This window comes from Pleurodeles waltl, chromosome 7, assembly GCF_031143425.1.
Source record: "Pleurodeles waltl isolate 20211129_DDA chromosome 7, aPleWal1.hap1.20221129, whole genome shotgun sequence".
NCBI classification, from domain to species: domain Eukaryota; kingdom Metazoa; phylum Chordata; class Amphibia; order Caudata; family Salamandridae; genus Pleurodeles; species Pleurodeles waltl.
Window position 1 is genome coordinate 1161033048 of NC_090446.1, and position 27731 is coordinate 1161060778.

Below are 27731 nucleotides of genomic sequence, written 5' to 3' on the forward strand. Positions count from 1 at the left end.
TCTTTCTAGCTTGGTTACCTCCACTTTTTGCCTGTTTGTCAGTGTGCCTGACTATGTTCTCTGGGATCCTGCTAACCAGGACCCCTGTGGCTGTGCTCTCTCACCTAAATGTGGTTGCTAGTAACATTTTCTTCCCACAATTGGCATACTGGTCCCCCCATGTAGTCCCTAGTATATGGTACCTAGGTACCCAGGGCATTGGTATGCATTAAACCCTGGACTGGTGTGCATCACAATGGTTTATATGAACCATTGCCAAGGTCATTTTCTGAGCACTTTAGGGGGAGGGGGGGGGGGGGGGGGGTGTGTGGTTGGGGGGGGGGGGGGGGATTTGTTTCTACCTTGTCTTGCCTGTTTCTGCTTTTTGATCAATTTTGGAATCACAAGAACAGTTCCACAGGCAAAGTCAAACATCTTTGATTATTTCATAAACGCGGTGAGGTAAGTGGGGCTGGGGGTGGATTAAGGGCTTGGGGGTTATGTGTGTGTGCGGAAGTCGGGCTAATTTTTTTTATAGGGGTGGGAGTGGGGGGGTTTGGGGAAGTTTCGTTTTTAGGGCTTATGGTAGGTGGGACTGAGTAGTTTATTTTTGAGGGGGACAGTTTTAATTTTTAGGGCTTAGGGTGGGTGGTGGGCCAGTGTAGTTTATCTATTAGGGGTGAGGTCGTTTTTAGGGCTCAGGGCGGGTGAGGGTCGGGGTAGTTTAGTTTTTCTTTTTTGAATGGGGGGCAGCGGGGTGTTCGGGACAGGGAACAACATAGGCTGTAGCTCAAGGACGAAAGTCTGCATTGGACCTGTGACCGGTCGAAGGGGGTCAGCAGTAAACAGACTGTGGGTCCGTGCTGATCCTTGGGGCCCAAAGGTACATTAGAGGAAGCCTTACGGGTGCTAAATATCTGCAAGGTGGCATCCCTAAAGGCTTCGATCTGCTGCGGCGTTGCAGATGGTGCGGGAACTTCAGGCACTGGGACTAACCGGGATCTGCTTCGCAACCAGAAATGTGCAAGGAGACCAACAGACATTGCAACATACTTGGTCCTTCCCTTTATATAGAGGGTAGAGAACCACTTCACTTTCTTGTGTTTTCACTTAGACTTCTACTTACCACAGGATTTTGCCTGCAAAGTATACCTCTGGGAATGACTTCAGGAGTAGTGCTGTGCCCTCGACGTGGAGCAGGACTTGCATGAGGCCCACCACGACTGTGTGTTCAGTGACGTACTGCTTCTCTTCCCAGTCCCAGTTTCCCCTTGGGTGTATGAGGGCACACCTAGCGCATGACTGAGTCGTGCCACCAGCCGAAACACCAGAGAGACACCTCGTGTGGGTTCAAACCAACATTTGTTTCATACAGTCGTGGTATGGTTTGTAATCTTGGGAAAGGACATTGTTCCCAAACGCAGTGCATTTTGTGTTTTGAGTCATCGGAACATTGATAACATCGGAAGTGGAGCTGTGGGCCTGAATCAGAAGGTGCAGAAGAAGTTATTTAATTTTGGTTATGCCTTTTCTGGTAGAGACTATCTAATCATGGATTCCACACCTTGGGAATTTCCCCCAGGCACCAGACTGGATCCGGAAACTTTCATTGTAATTACCTTTGCATGTAGGCAGGTGGTGTCATGTGGCAACTTGTTGGGTATGTCCCGCCCTGGACATGATGCCTGGGCCACTATGTGACGTCACTTCCATGTGCTGATGACAGTTTCTTTCTTTACTCCATCTGCGCTGACAGACAGAATCTTATTAATGGACTATGGAAGTCCATTTCAAAACCCAAGGAGGAGGGTGGATCGGTGAGGAATCTGCAGTTAGATAGTCTCTATCAGAAAGGTGTTACCGAAGGTAGCTAACAACTTCTGCCAAACCTGGCTATCCATGCAGTAATGGTTCATGAATGTGTGGAGGGACGCCCATGTAGCATCCTTGCAAATGCCCAATGCACACGGCACGCCAGAGCATTTGTAGCAGCCTCAATGAGAGTGCAAGTCTTCTGGGTGCTGCTTCTTGGTTAGCCCCCAGGAGATCTTGATGCACGCTACAGTCCATCTTAACATAGCTGTCTTTTGTACAGCTGACTCTTTCTTATCCCCAGAGAAACGGACGAAAAGTTGGTTGCCCCGTCACTAATCTCTGGTTTGGTCCACACAAAGATAATTACCTGTTTAGGGTCCAAGTGAGGAAGACGTGACCACCCTGGGCAGGAATGCTGCTTTTGTCCGGATGACTAATTTGTTCAGAAAGAAAGATGTATATGGGAGGGTCATGGACAATACCTGTAGTTCACTCACTCACCTGGCCAATGTTAGGGCAATGAGGAATGCTGTCTTGATGGTAAGATGATGAAGAGAGCAACTATGCATGGGTCTGAAGGGAGTGCACATCATGCACTAAATTAAGGTCCCACTGCACAATGACAAATTGATTTGACAGGTACATATGGAACAGCTCCTTCAAAAACATCGTAACAGGTGACTTAAAGAGTGATGGCTGGTGAGATAAATGCAACAATGCAAAAATGGCCTAGAGGTAATCTGTAACAGTCGCCACAGCAACACCTTGCTGAGCCAATAGAACACACAACAAGAGAACATCCAATAACTGTGCTTTCAGGAGTGGTTGTATGCCTTGGGAAAAGCACTACAAACAAACTTCTCCCAACGTTCAGCACAAACCGATTTGGTTGATGAATGCCTGGTTACCAAGATGAACAACTATTTCTGGAGGAAGATAGAAAGCCATCAACTATCTCCCCTCCTAGTCTACCACCACCACCCAGGAAGGGGTAGATTGTGCAGGCTCTGGGGCAGGACCCAGCCCCCCTGCTGCTGCGGCAGGAGGTTCTCCTGAAGGGCAGGTGGTTCAGCAGACAAAAACTCATGGCTAGAAGGTCCAGGTACCACACTCTCTTCTCCTAAGTTGAAGCAACTAGGATGACTTTGGACTGTCTCTCCACATCTTTTCAGTACTCTTGGCCGCAGAGGGAGTGGCAGCAAGGCATACAGGAGTCCTGTGGCCCATGTCCACAACATCAAAAGGTGTTCTCTTGCTCCCAGGACCACCAACCGACCGAGCCCCCCACTTTGGAAGCTCCCGGACTTGTCCCACAATCCCCCTTTGCACTCTCTTTCTAGGTGACCCCACCATCCCCCGCTAACTGTGTGGTGAACAAGACACCCAAATCAACTAGCACTAATGCACCCAGACACCCCAGGGCAGGGAAAACTGGTTTACTGGTCTTGCTTGTGATCCTGCATCGGTAACACCCTACAATCCTCAGGGTACTCACAAGACTTGTTTGCAAGGACCCCTTTGCAGGAAAAGTACTTTGGTTCCTTTACCATGTAAAAGCATTTGAGTAAAAGTGTTACTTACTTGCTAAGATGATACAAATTGCAATAGTGTTGATCTTCTTGAAAGCATTCTGGTGTTGCAACATAATATAAGCAAAGTAACTATTTTTCTAAACATTGGCCTTTTTGAGTGTGTTATTTATTGACTTTGTGTGTTCATTCATTGCTTAGCACTATCCTCTGATAAGCCTAACTGCTCGCCCACAATAGCACAAAAGAAAGCTCCTGGGATTATTAGCTTTACCCCTGTAAAACAATAAGGGTTGCCTAGACTATCTGTATAGTGTATCCCTACATTTGGTACAATGCATAGATAGCCAGCTTCAGCCACCTGTTGAGTAACTGTAGCGAAAGACGCAGACCCCTCAGTGGCCATAGGTTTAGGTAAGCAGAAGCCTATGTCTGGCTAAGTGTAGGGAAGTAGCCTCTTTCTAGCTTGGTTACCTCCACTTTTTGCCTGTTTGTCAGTGTGCCTGACTATGTTCTCTGGGATCCTGCTAACCAGGACCCCTGTGGCTGTGCTCTCTCACCTAAATGTGGTTGCTAGTAACATTTTCTTCCCACAATTGGCATACTGGTCCCCCCATGTAGTCCCTAGTATATGGTACCTAGGTACCCAGGGCATTGGTATTCCAGGGGATCCCTTTGGGCTGCAGCAGTTACTCTGCCACCCATAGGGAGCCCATGCAAAGGGTTCTGCAGGCCTGCCATTGCAGTCTGCGTGAACCTGGTGCACACACCCGTTTTCAATACAGGTCACTGCACCAAGCCACTCTAAGTCACCCCTATAGTAGGCCCTCTCAGCCCAGAGGGCAGGGTGCAGGCTCCTGTGTGTGAGGGCACTGCTGCACTAGCATAGGTGCCCCCACAAACTCCAGACCCATTTTACTGGACTTTGTGAGTGCTGGGACGCCATTTTATATGTATACTGGACATAGGTCACTACCTATGTCCAGCTACATAATAGTAACTCCGAACCTGGGCATGTTTTGCATCAAACAGGTTGGAATTATACCCCAATGCTGTTGGAATTGGAAGCATAATTCCATGCACTCTGGGGTTCCTTAGAGGCATTGCTACCACCAGTCTTAATAGGTTTTCCAAGCAGCCCAGCTGCTGCCACCCCTCAGACAGGTTTCTGCCCTCCTGCTCCTTGATCTGATCAAGCCCAGGAAGGCAGGACAAAGGATTCCCTTTGGAAATAGGTGTGACTGGCTTGAGAGGGGTAGTCTCCCCAGCCACTGGTTTTGCTTTGAAGGGCACATTTAGTGCCCTCAGTGCTTAAACCAGTCCACACCCTTTTAGAGAGCCCCAGTCGCTGCTCTGGCGTGAAACTGGACAATGGAAAGTGGAGTGACCACACCCCTGTCTATCACCACCCTAGGGGTGGTGCCCAGAGGTCCTCCAGAGGGTCCCTGGGTTCTGCCATCTCGATTCCAAGGTTGGCAGAGAACTCTGGGAGCATCTGAGTGGCCAGGCACGTGACATAAGAGGCACCATCTCATAGGTAGTTACCTGGTTAGGTGACCAAGCCCCCTCTTTGGGCGATTTAGGGTCTTCCTCTGAGGTGGGTCCTCAGATTCAGCTTGCAATACTCCAGCAGGACTCCTCCTCAACCTCTACATCGACGTCTGGCTGCGTCTAGACCCTCCAGGAACAAACATCGCTGCTAACTTGGAAGAAGACTCTTCTGCAACTTTGTTTCTCTGGCTCCTGCCAGCTTTGCAACATTTCCCTGCCTGTGCATTCTCAGAGGACTGCAACTCTTCAGCCTGCAAAAGAAGAAGGAATCTCCATTGTGGTGAAGGCATCACTCCGCTGCATCCGCAGCTACGTGGCTGAAACAACAACTGGTTGCGTGGGTCTCACCTCCTGAGTGGCATGGATCCTGCATCACAGGTAGTGGTCTGGAGTGGTCCCCTTGGTCCTCTCTACCAGCTGTCGCACTGTGGTGGTTGTAAGTCCTTTCCACCCCACGCAAGACAGTACCCCCGTGCACTGCGTCCTTTGCAGCTGTCAAGGCTTGTTTGCTTCACTCCAAGGGAAACTTCAGGTGAAGTGTTGCTACAGCCTCCAGCACTTCCTCCTGCAACTCCTGGGCCTCTGCGTGGTCCTCCTGCTACGTGGGAGAATCTTCTGTGGTGCTGCGTGGGCTGCTTCAGCAACTTCTGTGTCCATGTCCTGTGGAACACCTGTGGGTGCAGACCCTGCTCCTGTGGGCCTTCTGCGATGCGGAGAGTCCTCTGTGACTCTCCCTCCTGGGTGAAGTCCTCCTGGACCTTGCTGGTCCTCGGCAGCACCTCTTTTCCTCCAACCATGAGTCTGCCTTTGCCTAGGCTTGTTAAGGGAAATCCTTCACCGACACCAGTCTGCATTCCAGCTTCCAGCATGGGACACCTTTTACACTCATCAGGAACTCTTCTCCAGGTTTTGGTCTGCAGTACTGACCTGTCTTCCTTCGTCATTGACCAACTCCAATAAGTACCTCTGGGTTGGTAGTATTCCCTACTCCTCATGGACCCTATTCCTCCTGGACTCTACAGACACTTCTGGACTTGGCCACCTCTCTCCAAAGGTCTCCCTCTTTGGTAATCAACTGCTGGTTTCCTGCAGTCTGTTCTGGGTGTCTTTATTTTCTTCTTTTCATCATTTGAGGTGGTTTTGGGGAAATCCAGTATTTTACTCCTGCATTCCTGGTCGCTGGGGGGTACTGCATTACTTACATGTGTGTTTTCCTAGAACTCCCAAGCTCCCCTCTACGTGACTTACTTACCTAGGTGTGGGCCCTGTGTTTACATTCCACTCCTTAATATATGGTTTGGGCTCCCCCACTATTGCTTATTGCTATTTTACACTGTTTTCTAATCTTTTTATGAATCTTACTGTTTATTAGTGTGTAGTAATTACTTGCCTCCTATTGGAGGGTTGCCTCCGGTATTTTCTGATACTGTGTGCCAAAAACAAAGTATCTTTATTTTTGTACAACCAAGTGTTTTCTTTCTTGTGTGCAAGTAATGTGTGACTGAAGTGGTATTGCATGAGCTTTGTATGTGTCCTAGATAAGCCTTGGCTGCTCATCCACAGCTACCTCTAGAGACCCTGGCTTCTAGACACTGCCTACACTTCACTATGAGGGGATAACTGGATCTGGTGTAAGTTGTAAGTACCATAGGTACCCACCACACACCAGGCCAGCTTTCTACATTAAGTGTCAAACCACTGGCATCCTGGCAGTCATTAAATAAGTTACCATGTTCTCCATATTGGTTGTCACTGTCATACTCGGTGTGTAGCATGAGGGTCAGGTTCAAAATGGACATAAAGGTGAGTTCTGGGCAGTGGGGAAAAGGTCTCGTAATTGCAAAAGCTCTATCCACTCGTGGTGTTGGTGACGTCCGTATTGGTTTCAATACTAGATCCAGTGGAGTTGGCTGTGAACAGTAGCATCGATCGTGGCAGCAGGTCAGAATCATGGGTGGTGCAGAGACCGGAGCTGGGTGCACCGATCCAGAAGAAGGGGGTTTATCTTCATGCAAATTTGAGATGCACAGTTGGTGTCAAGGAATTACCTGTGAACTGGGGGCTCATTCGGATAAATTGAGCCCCAGGGCACTCCAGAGGGATGTGGCGTGGCACCAAAGATTTTATCCATGACCACCTGAAGCTTCTTGCAGTGTTGTGGCATGGCTGTCAGTTCAGGGAAAGGTCAAAGCGAGACGGTTTTCATTTGTGGGACATTTTAGACTTCGCTGAGTCCCATGACCTTGATGACAATCGGTCACACAAGCGTCCTGGAGACCGCTTGAATTCAACATGAACACTATCTCAGAGTTGAATTTAATGCTGAGACACCATAAGCAGACATCGTGGGTGTCCGCTTCCAACATCTGTCAGCTGCAGTCATGGCATGGTTTAAAACCTGTGTTCTTTTGGCGGTGGTATTAATATTTAGAGAATTTAGAGGACAAAATAATCCTTCAGGTATGACAGGAATGGAGCTCTGGACCTGCATCAGTCAGCATGGTAAAAGAAACTACAGTCAGCACATATAGCTGCCCAGATGTGTCTGGGCTGGGATGGACCCAACGTGAAGTCGCATAATGCACATGTCGATGTGAGTGGCAATTGGTATAAAAGCTTCCAGGTCCAATCTGCCACCTGGTGGAAACTCGCAAGGTAAGGAATCTGCTGTTAGAAGGTTCTATTAGAAAGCATGGAATGTATGTCAGTACACAGAGGTGGCACTTATATGAGACTCCTTGCTGTTATTTCCGGAGTGGTACAGAGGCAGTGCAGGGTCGCACAGCCCAGCCTATTGGCACCCAGGTGTATTGCTGGAAAAGCTTCTGGATCCAGTCTGGCGTCTGCAAAGTATTCAAAGGTTAGGAATCTGTGGTTAGAAGTAGCCATCAAAAGTTGGTTCCTTTTTTTCCACACTCTTTGAGCCAGAGCTCTACTCCCAAATTCAAATTTAGCTCAGAAAAAACAGTGAAAGGATTCAAGATATGCAGTGACTGCAGGAAGCATGTGTTGGTTCAGAACTCGCAGGAGTCTGTGATGCTTGGGCTCCATGGACTGGTCATGATTTGAACGGTGCCAGTACTGACCCTGACGCAAGTCTCAAACTTGGAGCAGTTGTCAGCCTGCTCTAGGCCTATTTCACAATATGAGATTAAAAAGGTGCAACCAGTCAGTTTGAAACCCGACACCAGTACTGTCACAGGCTAGAGGCCTTATATAGATACAACTCTAGGTATGCAAAATGTTCCCTAAGCTGCCAATGTCGAGGAAGAAAACCTGCTTTCCCCTCATTATACTGATGATATGCTGTACCTGGATTTGCAGAACATTAATGGCTGGACTCTTCCTAAGACACTGAACTAAAATCACCACTTGGGAGACCAGTGGATGAAAGTTTATCTTTTGAAGTAGTTATGTGAAGGGCAGCAGACGTGCTAGACTTACAGTTGCCTACAGGTGAAATTTAATTTAATAACAGGTCCTTCAACCTGGTCCATCTTCTTTAGAGCCACTACTGCCATTTAACAAGGTTCTAGAAGACATTTTCATTCCTCCCCACTCCCGCCCCACCAAAAAAACCTGCGCAACAACATGCCCAGACCTTTCAGGGCAGAGTATGTGCCAGCAGAGGTCTACTGCTGCAGCAGGGGCAATTTTCTCCTCTAACTCTTCCTCCTCCACTTTGGCAGGTACCTATCTGTTTTAACTTTCCCTAACAGGCTTATATTCAACCAGTAGGTCAGCGGATAATCCTTGGATCAAAGAAAGATGTGGGTTTCAAGCATATACTGGATATCCTTACACAGAATGCCTTTCTGCGAAAAAGAAAATCAAAATGCTCACCCTGTTTCAGATCATTTCTGTTCTGGGAGCATGAAAATGGATTGTGTTCTCCGACTTGCAGAATGTGCAGTACGCATTCTACAGTCCCACCGGCATTACCTATTGTGGGGTCTGAACACTTCTGACTTGCTCTGCTTTCGTTCAGCCACACCTTAGACCCTGGCATGTACAGGCAGGAAAGTAATGGTAGTGTTCACTGCTCACATACATACGATAACTCAACTCCTAACATCAGTGGAGTGTTCTTTCAACAAGTCTAGGTCCTCTGCACCCCATACTGAGGATTCCCTTCAATGGAGCTCTCAGATATGGTGGCTTAAGGAATTTCCAAGCATTGTGCATTCTCCCATCATGAACACCAGAACGCATGGGGGGGCCCTGCAATGGAACCTCAGGATTTAGTGGTGCCAGCTTCAATGCCTCTCCGACTCCATCCATTTTTCATAGGAAACTGATTATGACGTTCTATGGTGGCAGACAAGCGCTAATCTGACCTGCGGAAGAGCACTCTTATCTTCCCACCCAGACTTCATTGTTCTACAAATGCAGCTCTGTGTAAGGATTGGAGGGGCTCACTTGGAGAAGGTGGAGATCAGATGCCTCCTATCTACGTTTTGTTTTAGAAATGTGTCTTTTTCTGAGTTCATCCAAGGTCTAAAAAAAAAAAAACACAATAATGAAAGTGCAGAAATAGGGTTACATTTTTTTCCTCATATCTGGGTTGCTGGTTGAAAATGTGATCTCCATAAAAATATTTGGTAGTAAAAGCTGCATATGTCTCATCAGCATACAGGTAGGCACCTTGCTTTCTATACTTGTTGAGTATACTCTAATGCAGTGGTTCCCAACTTTTTGATTTCTGTGGACCCCCACTTTAACATTAATAGAACACAGGGACCCCCACTGAATCATCATGGGAATCTGGGCACCCCCGTCTGAGTCATTACTGGAAGCTGGGGACCTAATTTGTCAATATTTTTTTTATTTTCTAGGCTCTCGGGGTCCCCGGAACACAGGTTGGGAACCACTGCTCTAATGAACTGAATGACAGGAGTGTGATTGAACAATCTCAATCAATCACTGTCAAAATGAAAGCGCTTAACTTGGAAAACGTTGAAAAAATGTGAAGGGGTCTATTCTGGCTGCAACTCAGAAGGATACCTTTCAAGTACAATAGAATCATCCAAGAAAATTGATCTAATGTGCTTCATCACACTTGCGCTCGTTTTGATCTTTTCTACTTCTATCACTTTAAGCTGCAGAATATTGTGGGGCCTTTACATCTACCTACTCCCGTTATATAGATGAACAAAGTTCAGGAAATGGCACAGGCTCAGGTAGATAAAAAGTTCCTGCAGGCGAAACAGGTTGGAAACCATGATCTGGTACCACTAAATACATTGGTCAATCACTGCTTCAGAGACATCAAGAAATCTATCTGCACTTGGACCATAAAAGGACAGAGATATGTGATCTTCACAAAGAAAGAGTGGTGAAGGGAGAAGTAAGCACTATTTTCTTCTGTTTTATATCTCATACTAAGAGAAGGTGGATGTCCAGTTCGCAAGGATTTGACTATCCTTCATCTGCAAAATAATAATCTTCCTGCGCCCATTCTTGTTCTGTCTGTAAAATTAATTTAGATAATTCTACTGGCACTTTGGAAACAAACGTATCATATGAGGAAGAGATAGCTGGTGATGTAAGTCACAACCTGAGGCTGAAGAAATTAAAGTTGCTCTCAAATAAGTTGCCACTGACAAGAATGGTCTAAGTGGCTCAGTTGTTGATTTCTTGCCATCCCATAAGCCTGTCATCTGTCCTTTGAGTTGTCGAAAAGGAGGAGGCAGTCTTCAACCTCGACGAATAGGCGGTCTTTGTTATTGATGAGGGTGGTTATCAGTAACAAGGGCATGGTCAACAGAAAGGTTGCTGAAGAAGGAGAGAACTATATGAGCACTTTTTTCTCACTAACTTATGACTCAAGATAGTTGACAAAGCACTGTGGAATGGACAGTCTCCTCACAGATAAAAAGGTCTAGTTGATGAAGAAGTATCAACAAGTTGGTAGATTTAGGCACAGCAAGCAACTCTTCCACGTTCATGTTACTGCTGTGGTTAGTTTACCCAACTTAATGTTACTTCATTTTTACAGCAGATGCAAGTTGCTAAGTTTAACTCTGAGTCGTTTTGCATGATAAGAGTAATTGCAGAAGAAACTGTGCACCCTCCTGGCCAAGTTAGAGTCTACGCCTAACCGAGACAAGGATGGATGAAACAGAGTACGCAGAAAATCCACTTGAAGAAAGACATCAAATAAAAAGCACTTATCTATGACAGAAACGGTATGAGGTAAACTGCAGTAAGTTCTATTAGAAACTCTGACAACAGCAGAGCTAAATTAGATAATTCCCTTCACATGAAGTGTGGTTAGAAAAAAAGAAGAAAAAAAAGAAATGAGGTATGGCAGCCTTTAGGGAAAGAAGGGTTTCCAGCCTCTCGACACAACTGTCTTTAATAGAGAATCAAACGAATCAACGCTGGATACAAACTTTAATTAATATGTTTCTTTTATAATGGTTGTGGATAACATTTTACAGAGAACTCCCAATCCCGTGTAAGGGGATAACCTAATTCATGCATTTTTAAGAAAGAGATGAGGCTGATGAAAGACTAATAAATATGGGTCTGGGGTGACTGCATATTATCAACATATGCTGAAATTAAGTAAGCGAGGGAGGGCACTTGGTGTGAAAGCCTGGTGTAGAAAGGATGGCAAAAGCAGCCTACTGGCAACAGATTTAATTAAAAGGAAAAAAAAATTAAAAATCATCAACTTGTGAAAGAACAGCTATCAAGTCACAACCTACTAAACTCAGGAGGGAGGCATACATTCTGAGAACACAAAGGAAGTGGGTATTCTACAACCATCCGTCTTCACTATGCCAATACCATCTCATATCCACCACAGCCAATCACCGAGATAGTCTATAACCTCTTACAGCCTGGCCTTACCTGTCGAGAAGAATTCAAGTTTTGCATGCCCAGCCCTGTAGCAATCCCGCCCAGGGCCTGATTTGGGAGTGCACTGTTTGAATGGGGGAGCTTCAGGCTTGGTGAAGGCAAAAATGGTGAAGAAGTGGGCTCTTCCGTTAGGCCGCCGTCCTGATTGGAGAATGAAAGTGTGAGCTGTAGGCCAGGTCGGGCAGCAGACAAAGCACAGAACAGTTGCCCAAGAAAATGAATCAAAACAATGATACATGAGAATGGACGATAGAGAGTATAATAAAATAAAATTAAAAAAAAAAACGATGGCCCATGAGGAACAGAAAAGTGAAAAAGAAAAAACAGAATTACTTTTTTTTTGTCTGCATTCTCGCGCAAGTTTAGCATAAATCATATCTAAAGAGGCACTAAATAAATGGAGGCAGCATTAGTTTATCATAAGTGTTTTGTATGAGTATATATCGTCTTGTGGTACACACGGGTCTATCAAAATGTTTTGTTCAATCACATAGTTCAGAACATTCACTCATCACAAGTGCAAGGTTCCTGAGGCAGAGAGACAGACTACGAATATGAATAAAAGCCTCTCCCAAAGCTATGTACGTCTCAGGCTAACAAGAAAGACCTTCTAAAATTGCTAACACCACAACAAGGCTTTGGCTAAATTATAATTACACTGCAGTAATCGGAGTAATTTCAGTAATTTTGTGTTACTCTTAATGCGAAATTACAGAAAATTAAACAATTACTCCCCTATGCATAATTATGAGTAATTTGGCACAAAAATCCTACCGTAGGAGCACAGGAACAAACATAGCGAGAGCAGTAGGCTACTACTGTTCGTGTTCTGCTGCATTTAGCACTATTTTCTTAACAAAAATTAACCCTCTGGTCCATTTTAGACACGAGGGTGCATTTTGCGCTACGAAAATAGCACTAAATGCAGGGTTATGCTGTTAGCGTAATTTTGTGTGATCTCCCATGACTTAGTTGTAATTCCGAGTATATGTGCTCATTAAAGAAGGCAGTACTGCTCCTCTCAAGATCCTTAGAGTGGCAGATAGCCAAACCAATGGAAGGGTCTTATGATAATATTCAAACAAGCACTGTCAGCCCCGTGTGTGCCACACAATACCTTCTGTCGCCACTCTCAATCTAGCAAAGGCACAAGGAGATTAGCCATGTTGTAGGCACTGCTCTATCAGTCACGCTGAGTGTGAACAATGGGCAAGGGAAAAAAAGTGCCAGCAATAGCCAGTGGACTCACTGAAGTGTGGGTCTGCAGGAGCCAGAGTGAAGATGTGTGAGTTGAGTGCAAGATCAGTCCAGGAGCTGAGGAGAGCTGTAATTCTGTGAGTCCCCAAAAAACAGCATTGATCCATAAAGATGTGCCTGGTGTTAAGAACCACCAAAGTATATGATATCCAGGCGCGGCCCGTCCTTTATGGCGGAGGGACCATGCCCCACCCCCCACCTTTTGCCCCTCATGAAGAGTGTGTCAGGCTTGGCAAAAGTCAGCCTGACAGACACTCTTCATGCTCAGGTCAAGCAGCCAGGAGCAGACATGCACGATTTGCACAGACTCCTGGCTGCCTGAGCTGAACTTTGCTGGGCTGAGGAGGTCACAGCTCCTATGAGTGTGACCTCCTCGGCTCAGCAAGGGTGCCTTGAGGCCCTCCCCCGGGTGACGAGGGAAGCGTCACCCATTGACTTCGGCCTGGGTGCTTCAGGTTTAAGCCCTGAAGCACACAGGGCGAGTGTCAATTAGTGGCACTTCGTCACAGAGTGGGGTCATCCCTCATTGGCTGACCTAAGGTCATTCAGTGAGGGAAGGTAGCAGTCCCAACCCACGTGGGACCCCTGGGAGAGAGAGGAGGAGAGAGATCTTTTAAAATGAATGCTTGGTGTGTGCATGTTTGAATGTTGATGATGGAGGGGGTGTGTGTGTGAAAGAGTGAGAGTCTCTCTTTCTCTCTTTCTCTTTCTCCTGCCAGCAGCCATTGATGATACCACATCATCAGTGGTTCATCCCTGGCACAATTGTATCCATTCACAGAATAATATTGTTAAAGGCACTATAATAGCCATCCGTGATCTATTTTTGGGCATTCTTGGCCTAGTTGTGGCCTAATGGCAGTCATCACTGACCCATTTAGCAATTTCTGATATAATGGTGAACACACCTTGCATAATAATGTGGGCATCCAGGCCATTATGTTGTCCATGCTTGCCACAACGGTGACCATGGTATAATGGACGGCATTACTGGCATACCACAGGCATCCATTGTGTTATGGTAAGCATCTATGGCCTATGATTGCAATACCTGGTTGTTTTGAGCAGAATATATCCTCACAGGGCATTTGCACATGCGAGTACTTAATAAAGATGCAAGCCGATATTTGGGAGCTGTGTATTTACAAAAAATTCTAACATTTTAAACGCAAAAATTATTTTTACAAAAAATGTTTTAATCTGGAAAATGGCGTTTGTTTACCCAAAATAGAAAGCGGTATATGATAGAAAAATAGGAGTGTTTTCAGAAACTAATAATCTGATGAACGTTGCTTTTCACGCCTGAAAAGATTGGGTGGTCACTAGTGTAATGCTAGCAGAGGTGGTTACTAATTTACAGTGATACAATATGCTAGAAGCTCCGGAGGATTTTCGTTAAGGAGAAGTAACTCACTAGACAAAAGGTTGGAGACCCCCATAACACAGAGCAATTAAAAAAGGTGAAAAGCAATCACTACTGTGCTGCTACGAACCTGTGGATGGGAAAATGTTCAATATCATCTGGCAAAGAATGACCCCAAAAACACTAATACCAGGAGTGGCTCACGGGGCTTTGTTGGGGGTGGATGAATTAAAGAAAAAAAAAAAGTAAAATCACTTACCTGTTTCTCCGACGCCGCGCTGCTCCTCTGCAGGCACAGGCTACCTGCGCCCAATCCTGACGCTGCTCAAAGCAGTGTTAGAATTTGCTGGGAGTGCCCAGCCAGAGTGCTCCCAAGCAGGCTGGAAACCTGTGCATGCTCTCTCCACCCAGTCAACTGTGTTGCTGTGTGGAGAGAGGCTACTGCACATGTATGTCAGCCAAACATACAAGCGCAGTGAGGGGAGTGCACTGTGCACTCCCCTCATCGTCATCACCAACCCCTTTAACAAACAAAAATAAACGTGGCTTATTATCGTTTGCTTTTTTAAAGGTGATTTGCAGCAGCTGCTGCTGGCCGGGGGTGGGTGGGTGAGGGTAGGCAACACTCATCCACCCTAACGGAGGAGCCATGCTTGACTAATACAACCCTAACCAGCACAGCGAGGATACTGTTTTTGAGATAAATACTGAAAGTCAGAGATGAGATTGCCAACAAGGAAACATTACTTACCCTTTTTTGCCCTGTCAAGGGAATCTTCAATCACGTTTGTCAGCTTTTATGGATTACGTTGTTATAGAAATGGATCAGAGACTGCCCTGGTTTTGACCAAATCGTAAACAGAAGCTCAGTATGGGTGCCTTCCAATTATTCAACTAAAAGGATCCATCTACCAGCCCACAAAGTAAAACCTTTTAGCAGCTAGACTTTCAGGTTCATACATCCACTTTCATATGGAAGAGGATCAGGAAAACTAGAATATCAACAACAGTATGAATTATATCTACCAAGGTGCACAGGAGAGCTTCCTCTACCTCAGTCATGCTAAACAGAAATACTGGTGGTGGGCAGAAAACACAGTAATGCAACACCTTCGGAATGACCTATGACTTGGAAAATTCAGCATCCTGTCTGTAATGTAAGCATTACTTTCAACTCAAATTTGACCTCCAAGTTCCACGCTTTGAAAAATTCTGCCACTTGTGCAAATAAACCATTGTGGTAGCTGACTTGATCTACTGTAATGTCATAAACAACCTAGTGCAATTGGGCACAAACAGGTTTACAAAAAACAGTTGGGAAAGAAATTCAAGGTCCTGTACATGACAAGCAGTACTTTCTGGAATGCAGGTTTGGGGTACCTTCGAAGACTGTCCCTCTCTACGACCGAACAGAGACTCCATGGTAGATGATGTTGCAGGGTCTTGGATATACAAGGTCTTAATCTATGCAACAACTCAAAGTCCAGAAAGTCGAAACAAACAGCTTCACCATTAGAAAGCTGCTAAAAAACTGAATTCTTAACGAAAATATTGATTGAACTCAAAGTGACTTAGTAAAGCAGACAACAATGGTCTCAAACCACAGACAATACATTGGACAAAGGCAATCTCCTCACATTTCCACAAACACTAGGCACACTATTCAACCTTTGTCTACCTACCTCCTTCCTGTAGCAGAGTGAGGCTTGTCAATGGGCTAAATTATTGACTCACTGATTTACTACTCACCTCTACCTCACTCCAGATCAATCTTTGGTGATACCTGGTGTCTTGCAACAAGTGATCCTGAAGACACATTAGGTGACATAATAAATGGCAAATACATCAATGAATCGTTGAATTAATCTGAATGAATCAAAGCAAATGTGGCTCATCATCAACCAAAGTAAGAAGGTAGTTAGGTCTTAGTCAAAATCAGAAATCAGTCAATAGTGAATTCAATGCTACCTTTCTACAAAATACATAGATAAAAGGTGTTAGCTCCCTTTCCTGTATTGAATTATTACTTTATCTAGGAGAGAAGAACGAGTTACTTAGTACTGGTAATGCTCGTTCTGGTGGACACTACTCACTGCAGATTTCTCACCTCGGAATACTCCCGAGGCAATGGGCTGGTTTGGGAAAGCTTTTACTAGCAATGCTCCTGTGCACCACAAGGTAGCGCTGTGTGACTCTGTGTTGATTCCGTATCGCCTCAAAAGTGATGGAGTGAAAAGGCATCTGAGAGCCACTCCTGATGTCCGTTCTTTTTGCTGGTAAAAGCTTTCTGGATCCAGTCTGGCTTGTGGGGAATATTCTAAGGTGAGGAATCTTTAGTTACATGCATCCATCAGACTTTAGAAGCATATAAAATTAAAACAAGGATAAGCGTTCTTTTGACCAGGAACTGATGCATCAACACGTATCCCAATGTTACATGTGTCTTATAATCTTTATTCAATAAAATAAGACCATGGAAATATGTGTGAAGTCTTTTCTGTTGTGTATCACCAACACCTCACCAATTATCAGAGGGAACTATCAGGAGAGAAACTTCTGAACATTCTAGGCGTGAAAGTAAAAGGAAAAAACAGAAAGGAAGGAAACATAGACCGTTGTGACATCTTGGTGCAGAATAACAGAATGTTTATTGTGAACCAACTCGATGGCACTCAATTTAGTGATCTCAGAAAGATCAAAGACCAAGTAGAGTTCTCTGGATTCAAAGTCATGACCATGAGGTAAAACACAGATTCTAGGAGTGGAAGCATTACCCCAAAGAGCCACTTTACATATTTACAAAACACTGATCTTCATAAAACCAACACTAAACCATCAACTCAGGGTCTATGTTTGGTCAGCAGTGAATAGGGAACTCTGGTTCCCAACCCAAGGTATGAACAACAAGACCTGTGGCAGCAGTATGGCATACAGGGCACACTTGCTAACAAGAGAACACCTGCTAGGTTCATAAGAGCCAGTGATGGTAACTGCTTGGCTAACAGTTACTTTAAAAATATTTCAGAAAACCCAGCTGTTTCAATCTTGAGATTTTTCTAATGAAACTGTTATTCTCCGTCGCTCACGTTTTTCAAGAACCATGCACTTGAGAATGCCTTGATAACCTATTTATTCAGACAGCCTTCTCCTTCTAACTTGTCTGACTGGTAGCATCTATATCAGTGGATCAAACAAGGTGCTATACAAAACTTCCAGTAACATGTTAATTCTTTGAAGTAACCCCCAAATAAATTATGTTAATGATTATTTGAAGTAATACAATACTGGCTGCTTAGATTTTTGACATCTACAAATTTCTAACACTGCGACAAAACGAACAAGAACGATGAGCAAAGTTAAATTAAAGGAATCAATTTTTAGAGGGTAAAAGCACTTTATGCTACTGCGCTAATCTCATCTCTTAACAAGATAAAGCAAACATCTGCGCAATAATGGGAAGCTTGACTGAGATGGGATGGAATGCCTGTCCTCAATACAAGCCACTGACTAAATATATTTATTGAGTCTGAAAAACGTATACAGTTATTGTGTTATATTGCACGTAGCCGCCAGATTCGCGCACTGCTCTTAATCTTGACAGCATCGATTGCTTTATTTCTTGCCTGGTAGATGGCAGCATCATGTGCCAGGTATATATGAACGCAAGGCCAACATCAAAGCAAGTTTACGACTTCTGTCTAGTTGAAACTGTATCATGCAGGAAGAGATTATTGCTGAAAAGTTTCCAAAACAGCTGAAGCACCAGGAGTTGTAACTCGAGCCAGGGTTCAGCAGTCACATACTTTGCTGCTCCAAAACGTGGAGAGTGTCAAATGTAGAAAACAAATTTATCAACATGTCCCCCCCACCTTCACAAAATATTCAATGCAAGAACCTAAATAAAGTCAGCCAAATCTGCTTAGTTTACTTTACTGGATAGCATTAAAACCTATTTAACATGTTTGCGTCCTGTAGTTCCATTGTGCTTTCTCATTAGGTATATGAAAAATCAAAGTGAGCTCTCAAATGATTATTAATCTTGCAGCAAAGTGAATTGCCTGTCTCTTGTTTCCACCATGAATATGCAGACACCCAGGAGGCGTCACTTTACGGAAGTCGTCTTATCAAATCACACTTATAAGTACACACTCAGTGGCAACCAACTGTGTTTGTCTGGAATTCCGAAGCAAAATCTGAAATTGATGCTTGAGACTACCAGGAAAAACATAGCTAACCCTCCACGCATCATTTCTTTGCCCTCAGCAAGAGGTTGCATGTCTACCAGAGAGTGCTCACTTGAAAGTAGGAATATCTTAAACAGTAACAGGATGTCACATTCCTTCCATTGCTGTTCATAGGTTACATGTCCCTTTTCCTCGCTGATTAAATAACAAGATATTCCAATAGGGGAAAAAAACGTTAGTAACAGAAACAAGCACTGGCAAAGCCTAAAACACAATGTTAACCAATGAATGCCTCCATTTCAGTACCACTACATAAAATCACTTGAATGTACAACCTGGGACCTGAAAGGTAACTGAGGTCATGGCGTCACTACAGCTTAATAAAAGCAGTAAGTATAAGCAAAAAAACAGAGCTCTGTGAGTTGTGAGTGGGTGTGCCGATATGCGCAGAGAATGAAACATGAGGAAAACTGGCATTTACAGTTATAAGGCAAACATATTCTTATTTTATAAAAATGCAGTTGTGAATCTTACTAAATGACATCAAGAAACCTTATTTTTTAAATCAATTAAAACCGCAGTACCAACCAGACCTTCGCTATGGCCTTACATGAGAAATGGTAAACCATTCTACAATGATCTTAAATCACTTTATCTTCACAATGTAACAATGAAAAAGCTTTTTGAACGTTTAGTGTAGACAGCTGTATTCCAAAAATGGAAGTTTGAGTCAAGGACAACTGTAGACACACCAACTTGATTGATCGCAGTCACTTCCCACTATCATTTGCAAGAGTGGGTTCATTATCACATACTATCCCAACTTTTTGAAAAGCAATGTGACCCAGTAAGAGAAAGTCTGACAGCTATGTGCTACTTGAAGTCTCCTTACACATCACTTCACGAGACAGAAGGAAAGTAGAAATCCTGCTGCAGTTTTATTCATAATTAAGTTTCCATAGGACATAAAAAATTAACATTTCTATTGTACTTTTAAATAAAACTCTATTCTTACATGAATTCCCCTTTAAATACTACCATAGACAAGATCACAGATAACCAGTGGAGACCCCACCAGGAGGGCAAAAAGAATCTAAAGCAAGAGGTTGCTATGCACTGGTAAAAGTCTACTCGTGAAGAACAAGAGGATCGGAGTATATAGGTGCTGAAGTAAACCAAAGGTGTCGACACAAAGTTATGATCTACTTTTAGTCTTTGAAAACTCAGTTTCGTAAGTCACTAGACAGTCAAAAAGTTTGTCAGCCTTTGGTGAGAAGCTACAGGTGCTGTGCACCACCAAAAACACTAACTGCAAAAATATATATATATATTTTTTAAACAATTTGGCCTTTATGAAAATGCCACTTCAAATGCAAAGTATATTTCCATATGTACAACTGCTTGTCTTTATGGAAATCTTTTATACAGAAATAGAAAATATACTATAGTGTGTACAACCTATTTTAAGTGCAATCCCAAAAAGAGACAGAACCCTCAGGTGAGGTACACCAGGAACTGCACTAAAAAATGCTTATTTAATATTTCCTGCAGAACACCAGTCTTTAGTTCTGCCCACACAAGATAAACTATCATGGTTTCAGGTTAGAGAAATTTGAGGAGACTGCCTACTGCTTTGCGTATTTGATGACATTATTCTATGTATGTATTTATAGGTATTTATATTGCACAAACCTAGGTAGGGAGCAACAGAGAGCTGTACATCACATGGGGAGTTGAGATGATCTGTAATATCGTGTACATCAAGTGGTAATTACACATAAATTTCACACATTGAATTTCTCATTTTTAGGCACTGGAAGATTAAAAGGTTTTTCCAGAAACATACGATGTTGAGAAAAGGCCGAGATTAGAACCAGGGTCCCTGGGTTCCAAAGTCTGAAGCTCTAGCCACTAAGCCCAACTCCTCTTATTTCTCACTGGAAGGCTATGAGGGAAATTGACTGCAGAAGTACTGTCTGTGAGTGGATGAATGATTGTTATGAGCCTTACATATGTGTTTCCTAGCAAGTGCATTTTGTAAATTGACTTTTTTCACGCAGCGGGTAGTGATGATAAAGCCTGTTTTCCCTCTATTCATTATCATAAATAACATTTATTACATTGGTCAAATCTGGAAATATATAGATGATTTACTAGCAGAGCTAAATCACAAGTAAAATAAAAACTTCCCAGAAATAGAACACTTCTCTCTGAATATTGGAATACTGTGAATGTGATATGCGCTGTAAGTAAAATGTTGCATACCCAGTAAGCATCTGTTTGTGGTGTGAGTGCTGTAGATTCACATGCTCTGCATACTTCCGCCATCTAATGCTGTGACCGGAAGGTGGCAAGTTGTATTTGCTCGGAAAGTCTTGAGTCACAGGACATAGTGACTCCTCCTCTTGCTTGCAATGCGCATGATCCTCGACTCCATGTTCAGAATGTTTTACTGCAGGCGGTGATGAATGGAGTGTAATACAAAAGTAGATAAACTAAATGATCATGCGTAATAATGTGTATTTATGTACTGTAACAACCACAATTGACCGGGGAGGCGGGTGGGTGCATGTGAATCTACAGCGCTACATGCCATAAATAGATGCTTACTGGGTAAGTAACATTTTCCATTTGAAGGCATGTGTAGCTGTAGATACACAAGCTCTGCAAAGACTGAAAAGCAGTGCCTACATAAAAGCAGTGGCTAACCTGTGGGTGTTACAGCACTCTGGAATAGATTACGTAGCACTGTCTGTCCTATATTGGCTTGTTGGCGTGCTAAGACATCCACATAATTAGGTTTTTATGAAAGTGTTTGGTGCGGACTATGTAACTGCCTTACAAATGTCAGCTATAGGTATGTTGCCTATAAATGTCATAAATGCACCTTTCTTACGTGTTGAATGTGCTCTAGCGATAATAGGTCGTGGCCTTTTAGCATTTGCATAACAAGTTTGGATCCATCTTGCTATTGTAGATTTATTAATAGAGTTACATATATGTGGTGGAGAAAAAGCAACAAGTTGCTGAGTCTTCCTAAAAGTGTTCTATCAATATAGAACATAAGTGCTCTTTTCACGTTTAACATGTGTAGCGCTCTCTCAGCAACTGAATCAGGTTTTATGAAAAACTGGCAATTCAATAGTCTGATTTATGTGAAACTCTCAAGACACAAACTTGGTTAGAAAGGTTGGGTTAAGTAAGAAGAACCACCTTATCTTTATGTAAAAGAAAAAATGGTTCTTGTACTGTTAATGTCTGAAGCTCACGTGCACGTCTCAGGGAAGTGACTGAAACTAAAAAGGCTGCCTTCCACGGTAGAAATTATAAAAGACATGAGTGCATTGGTTCAAAGGGGGGTCACATAAGTCTGGTGAGTACTATATTCAGATTCCAAAAAGGAACTGGAGGTAGTCTTGGTAGTATTACCCTTTTTAGTCCTTCCATAAAAGTCTTCATGACAGTAATTCTACAAGGAGAAGAACATGTTTTTTTTTATTTTTTTTTTAGATAAGCAACTATGGGTGCTAAATGTAACCTTATAGAGGTATAGGCTGAAATTGCTTTTTGCAAATGAAGAAGGACCAAAATAATATTTTGTGTACACACTTGGAAAGGGTTCCAGTTTTAAGAAATACAGTAGTGAACAAAATGCTTCCACTTGGCTGCATAACAAGTTCTAGTGGTTGATTTGCGTGCTTCTTTAATAATGTCCAAACATTCTTGAAGTAAATTTAAATCCTCAAATTCTATGACGTCAGGAGCCAAATTGCAAGATTGAAGCCCTTGGGGTTTGAGTGTCTGTTTTAGCATTAGTTCTAAGTGAGAAGGTCCAGGTGTAGAGGAAGCTTCTCGTGTTGTACAACTGATAGCTCTAGTAGCGCAGTGAACCATGGTTGTGTTAACCATGTGGGTGCCACCAATATCATTGTGAGAGAGGTTTGTCTGAGTTTCCGAACCACATACAGAAAAAGATGAAAAGGTAGAAAGTCTAAAGCAAATATCCCTGACTAGTTCATCCAAAGAGCATTGCCCTTGGACTAAGGGTGCGGAAATCTGAAGAAGTTTGGGCATGTCGCATTTTCTTTTGCTGCAAATACATCTAGATCTGGAACACCCCATTTTTGGAAGTATGTTTGGAGGACTCTGGGGTGGAGTTCCCATTCGTGGACTTGTTGCAGAGTCCTGATGAGGACGTCGGCAAAAGTGCTGTGGGACCCTGGTAGGTATTCCGCTAACACGCAAATGTTGTGACGAACTGCCCAGTGCCAAATTTTCTGTGCAAGGTGAGACAAATTTAGTGACCCCCTTTCTGCAGTTAAAACACGGCTATCATGTCTGTGGATGAGGACTACTTTGTTTTTGAGATGTGCGACAAAGGCTGCGAGTGCTAGATGAACTGCTAGCATCTCCAGATGGTTGATGTGCAAATGTTTGTGCACATGATCCCAAAGACCCTGTTTTGTAAGGTTGTGGCGATGAGCACCGCATGCCATCTGAGAAGTGTCTGTTGTCATAATGACTTGGGAAAAAGGGTCTAAAAATTGCTGCCGTTTGGAAAGATTGGTTTTCTTCCACCACTACAGAGAGCTAAAGGTGTGGTTGTCTACACAACACCAGATCCTCCAAATGACCTTGTGCTTGAGACCATCGGCATGAGAGTGATTCTTGCAACGGACACATGTGACGACGTGAATGTAGCACGATTTCAATGCAAGAGGCCATAATTCCCAGAAGTTTCATGATTGATCCGACTGTAACCCGTTGATTAGGGTGAGAGTGAAGAAGTTGTGTTTGGAAGTTTAGCATCCTTGCTGCATTTGGATAAGCTCCACCATCCGTGTATTGATTATGGCCCGAGGTAAGGTTGTAAGTGTAGTGAGGTGAGATGGTACTTCTAGAAATTGATTGTGAATCTTAACTGGTGAAGTAGGTCTATTGTGGCTTGAATGTGGTTGAGACATTGTGGGAAAGAGATGGCTTTGATCAGCCAGTCGTCTGGGTATGGATATACATAACTTTTTTGCCTGCGTAGGTGAGCTGCTATCACTAGGCATTTTGTAAACACTCTTGGTGCTGTGATGACCCCAAATGGAAGCACTCTTAACTGATGTTGTCCTTGAATGACAGATCTGAGGTATTTAAAATGCACTGTATGAATAGGAATATGGAAGCGGGTGTCCTTTAGATCTAGTGCTGATAGAAAGTCGCCTTGATGTATCAGAGGTAGCAGATCTTGTAGTGTGATCACATGGAAATGTTCTGATAAGATGCAATGGTTTAAGGGTCTGAGATCTAGTATGGGTCTTAGTGAGCCATCCTTTTGGGTATAAGAAAGTAAAGAGTATACTCCAGTTCCCTGATGTTGAATAGGAACTAGTTCAATTTCCCTTTTGAGAAGCAAAGATTGTACCTCTTGGTGAAGAAGAACTATGTGATCCTGTGAACAACTGTAACAACGAGGTGGTATGTTTGGAGGTGTGAAAATGAGCTCCAGGCAATAACTATGTTGGATAATATCTAACACCAATTGATCTGTTGTAATTTGTTGCCAATTTTGTAGGAAGAACTGAAGGCACCCTCCCACAGGTGATAAATGATCTGTGAGAAGCTGTAGAAAGTCACTGTTTGGGGACAGTGGCTGATGTTTGAGAAGGCCCCAAAGGGCCTCTGTAGTTAGCTGGCTCTGTATGTACTATATCAAAGTGAGATAGCGTGCACAGAATCCAGGGGGTCCCCAGAGGCTTGACAGAGGCAATAATAGATAATACTAATGCTCTATTTGTGGTAGTGTGATCGAGCAGTTAGGCTTATCAGAGGGTAGTGTTTGGCATTTGTTGTACATACAAGCATAGAATAAACACACTCAATGACAACTCCAGACCAATAGGATTTTATATGGAAACATATATTTGTTACTTTATTACTAGAACCACAAGACTCAGTTCAGAAGTAAATACTGTTGCAGGTAAGTACTTAGCCTAGACATCCGTGTAACTTTCTTTCACTTTAGTCAAGTAAACAGTTTTTAAGAAAACAGAGAATACCTATTTGAAAAGTGGACACAGTGCATTTTCAGAACAGTTCCTGGGGGAAGAAAAAGTTTTAGAGGTAAGTACACAACGGATAAGTTACTTACCTGTAAATCCTAGTTCTCTTCCAGGGGTATCCTCATCAAAGACCTAAACATTGAATAATCCCGCCCTCTTGCGGGGATCCCGGAGCATACATAAAAAAACACACATGTATAAGTATGAAATATACACGAAAAATATGTAGCATTTTTTGTAGACAATTTTCATACCAAATTCATGTATACATGTGTACAACAGCAATGCAGACTATATTGATAAACAGGCTAAAATGCTTTATTTCTTTGGAGTTTTTTATTTTATTTTTAAACACTCCCTTTCATAATTACAAGAAGAAAAAAAACTTTCCAAAGCCCCATAGCTGGGCCCAGGGAAAGAAGCAGTAGCAACACAATTGAAAAAAGAGAAAAAACTACATTGAAAACAATGGAGCATTATTAGCCAATAGACTGCATGCAGGTTAACATAGCAGAACCACAAAATTTGGCACCGTGCCTTTAAGACCCTGAGCACCTCCAGTATCCCACCATGCCTCAAGGGTGAAGGAGAGGTGACAGTTGGTTCACAGTTAGGTCAGTACTTTTTTACAGTGACAACGTATCCAACAGATTAGAGATGGTCTGTCCTGCACTTCTAGGAGACTTGCGTCCGGGGAGGCAGGTGGGTTGTTTATGACTTTGATGAGGATACCCCTGGAAGAGAACTAGGATTTACAGGTAAGTAACTTATCCTTCTCTTCCAGGGGATCCTCATCAATAGTCATAAACATTGAATAGATTAGCAAGCCCATCCCTTTTCTCTGCGGACTGTCTAATAGAAGTGCAGGAAAAAGATATACACTATGCAAACAAATTTCTCAGAGACGCTTGCGCAACTTGAGCGTCTGCTCTGGCATCTGAGTCCAAACAGTAATGCCTAGTAAATGTATGTACAGACTTCCATGTAGCAGCCTTACAGATTTCAGAGATTGGAACATTAAGGAGGGCAGCAGTAGCCGCTTTTCCTCTTGTCGGATGAGCCTTAGGCCTAGCCAATAGCTGTTTGTTAGCCAATTGATACGCAGTAACAATACATGAAACTATCCATCTAGATATGGTTTGTTTTGAGGCTGCATCGCCTGTTCTCATATGACCGTAATTTACAAATAGGTGGTGAGATCGTCTAATCAATTTGGTCTTATCCAAGTAAAATTTTAGCACTCTTTTCAAATCCAGGGAGTGCAAAGCTTTCTCCGCCAGAGTATCCGGATTGGGGAAAAAAGTTGGTAGTGAAATAGTCTGATTAATGTGAAAATCCGACACCACCTTCGGTAAGAATGATGGATGAGTTCTTAGAACAACTCTATTTTCATGGAAAACCGTGTACGGTTACTTGGAGGACAAAGCCTGAATTTCACTGACCCTCCTCGCCAAAGTAATGGCTACGAGAAAAGCTGTCTTCCACATGAGGTGTTGTAAAGAAGCTTTGTGGATAGGCTCGAAAGGAGGGCCCATGAGTCTAGATAATACTATGTTCAGTTCCAATGGAGGCGAGGGTTTTCGAATGGGTGGAAAAACCTTCTTCAAACCTTCTAAGAAATCCTTGACTACTGGCATTGTAAAAAAGGATTCCTGAGAAGGTGACTTACAATAGGCTGTAATGGCAGATAAATGTACCTTATTAGATGACACTTGCAGACCCCATTTCGCCAGATGGAGCAGGTAAGACAATATGACCTCCTCCTGAGCCAGAATAGGATTCTGACCCTGCTGACACCATATGTAGAATCTCTTCCACTTGAACGTGTAAGAGCGCCGTGTGGAAGGCCTTCTGGACTCCTTTAAGATGTTCATGCATTCCAGCGAGAGCCCCAGATGCCCCTACTGCAGGAATTCAGGAGCCATGCCGTCAAGCTCAGAGAGGGAAGGTTGGGGTGAAGTATCCTGCCTCCCAGCCTGCAAACGAGATCCGGTCTGCACGGCAGCCTCTTGTGCTGTAGTTCTGATAGGTTGAGGAGATCCGTGTACCAGAACTGACGAGGCCATTGCGGGGCTATGAGAATCATTCTGGTGTTGGATCTGTAGAGTTTGTTTATCACCCCTGATATAAGGGGAATCAGTGGAAAGGCGTAGAGAAATATCCCTGACCAGTCGATCAACAGGGCATTCCCTCGAGACCCCGGACGGTAGAACCTGGACGCGAAGTCTGGGCATTTCTTGTTTACCTCGTCTGCGAAGAGATCTAACTGAGGCTGACCCCATTGAACAAAGATGTCTTCGACGACCTCGTCGTGAGGAACCCAATCGTGGGCGTCCTCGAGGGTTCGGCTTAGGAAGTCCGCCTCCACGTTTGGCTGCCCTGGGAGGTGAATTGCTGTGAGAGACATTCCCCTCGCTATGAGCCAATGCCAAATGGCCTGAGATTTCCGAGACAGGGGCCGGGATCTCGTCCCTCCTTGCTTGTTCAGATAATACATTGTCGTTGTATTGTCCGTCTGTACCAGGAGAGACTTTCCCTGAATCGATGGAGCAAATGACTTGAGAGCCAGATGAACCGCTCTGAGCTCCAGCAGGTTGCTATGGTACGACCTCTCTTTGTTGGACCACAAGCCCTGAGCTTGAAGGGAACTCAGATGAGCTCCCAAGCCCTGAAGCGATGCATCCGTTACCAGAGTGTCAGACGGGATTGGCTGATGAAAAGGAACTCCTACTGACAGGTGATGTCTGTGCATCCACCATCGTAATGATTGTCGCGCTCCTACCGGAAGAAGCATTCTGTCCTCCCAGGGGCCTGTGTGTTGATTCCAGTTTTCCTCCACAGCCCCTTGAAGAGGCCTCATATGCAATCTGGCGTTCGGGACAATGAAAATACAAGAGGCCATGGAGCCCAACAGAGATGTCACCTGACGGGCCGTAGGCGCGGGGGAACCCAGAAGGTCTCGACACTTCCTCCTTATTGATAACAGTGGTTCCTCCGAAGGATACAGTATCGCTCCCAGATAGTGGAGAGTTTGTGTTGGGATGAGGGTGGACTTTTGGAAGTTGACTTGTAGACCTAGAGATCGCAAAACACTGAGCACAATGTCCAGATTGTTTGTCGCCTGCTCCGGAGAGGA

At 43.9% G+C, this 27731-nt stretch overlaps 1 protein-coding gene across 12 annotated transcripts in view; it reads right to left on the reverse strand.

Annotated features, from left to right (window-relative positions):
• Positions 1–27731, reverse strand: part of TNRC6C (trinucleotide repeat containing adaptor 6C) — a 700889-nt gene that overhangs the window by 302529 nt on the left and 370629 nt on the right. For 7 of the 12 annotated variants that reach the window (XM_069200257.1, XM_069200259.1, XM_069200250.1 and 4 more), the window contains one exon: positions 11733–11906. The exons of 1 other annotated variant lie outside the window; for it this stretch is intronic. In XM_069200257.1, coding sequence (XP_069056358.1) covers positions 11733–11906 — 174 coding nt within the window. The remainder of the gene's footprint in view (positions 1–11732; positions 11907–27731) is intronic. 4 more of the 12 variants (XM_069200251.1, XM_069200256.1, XM_069200253.1 and 1 more) reach the window with 1 other exon arrangement.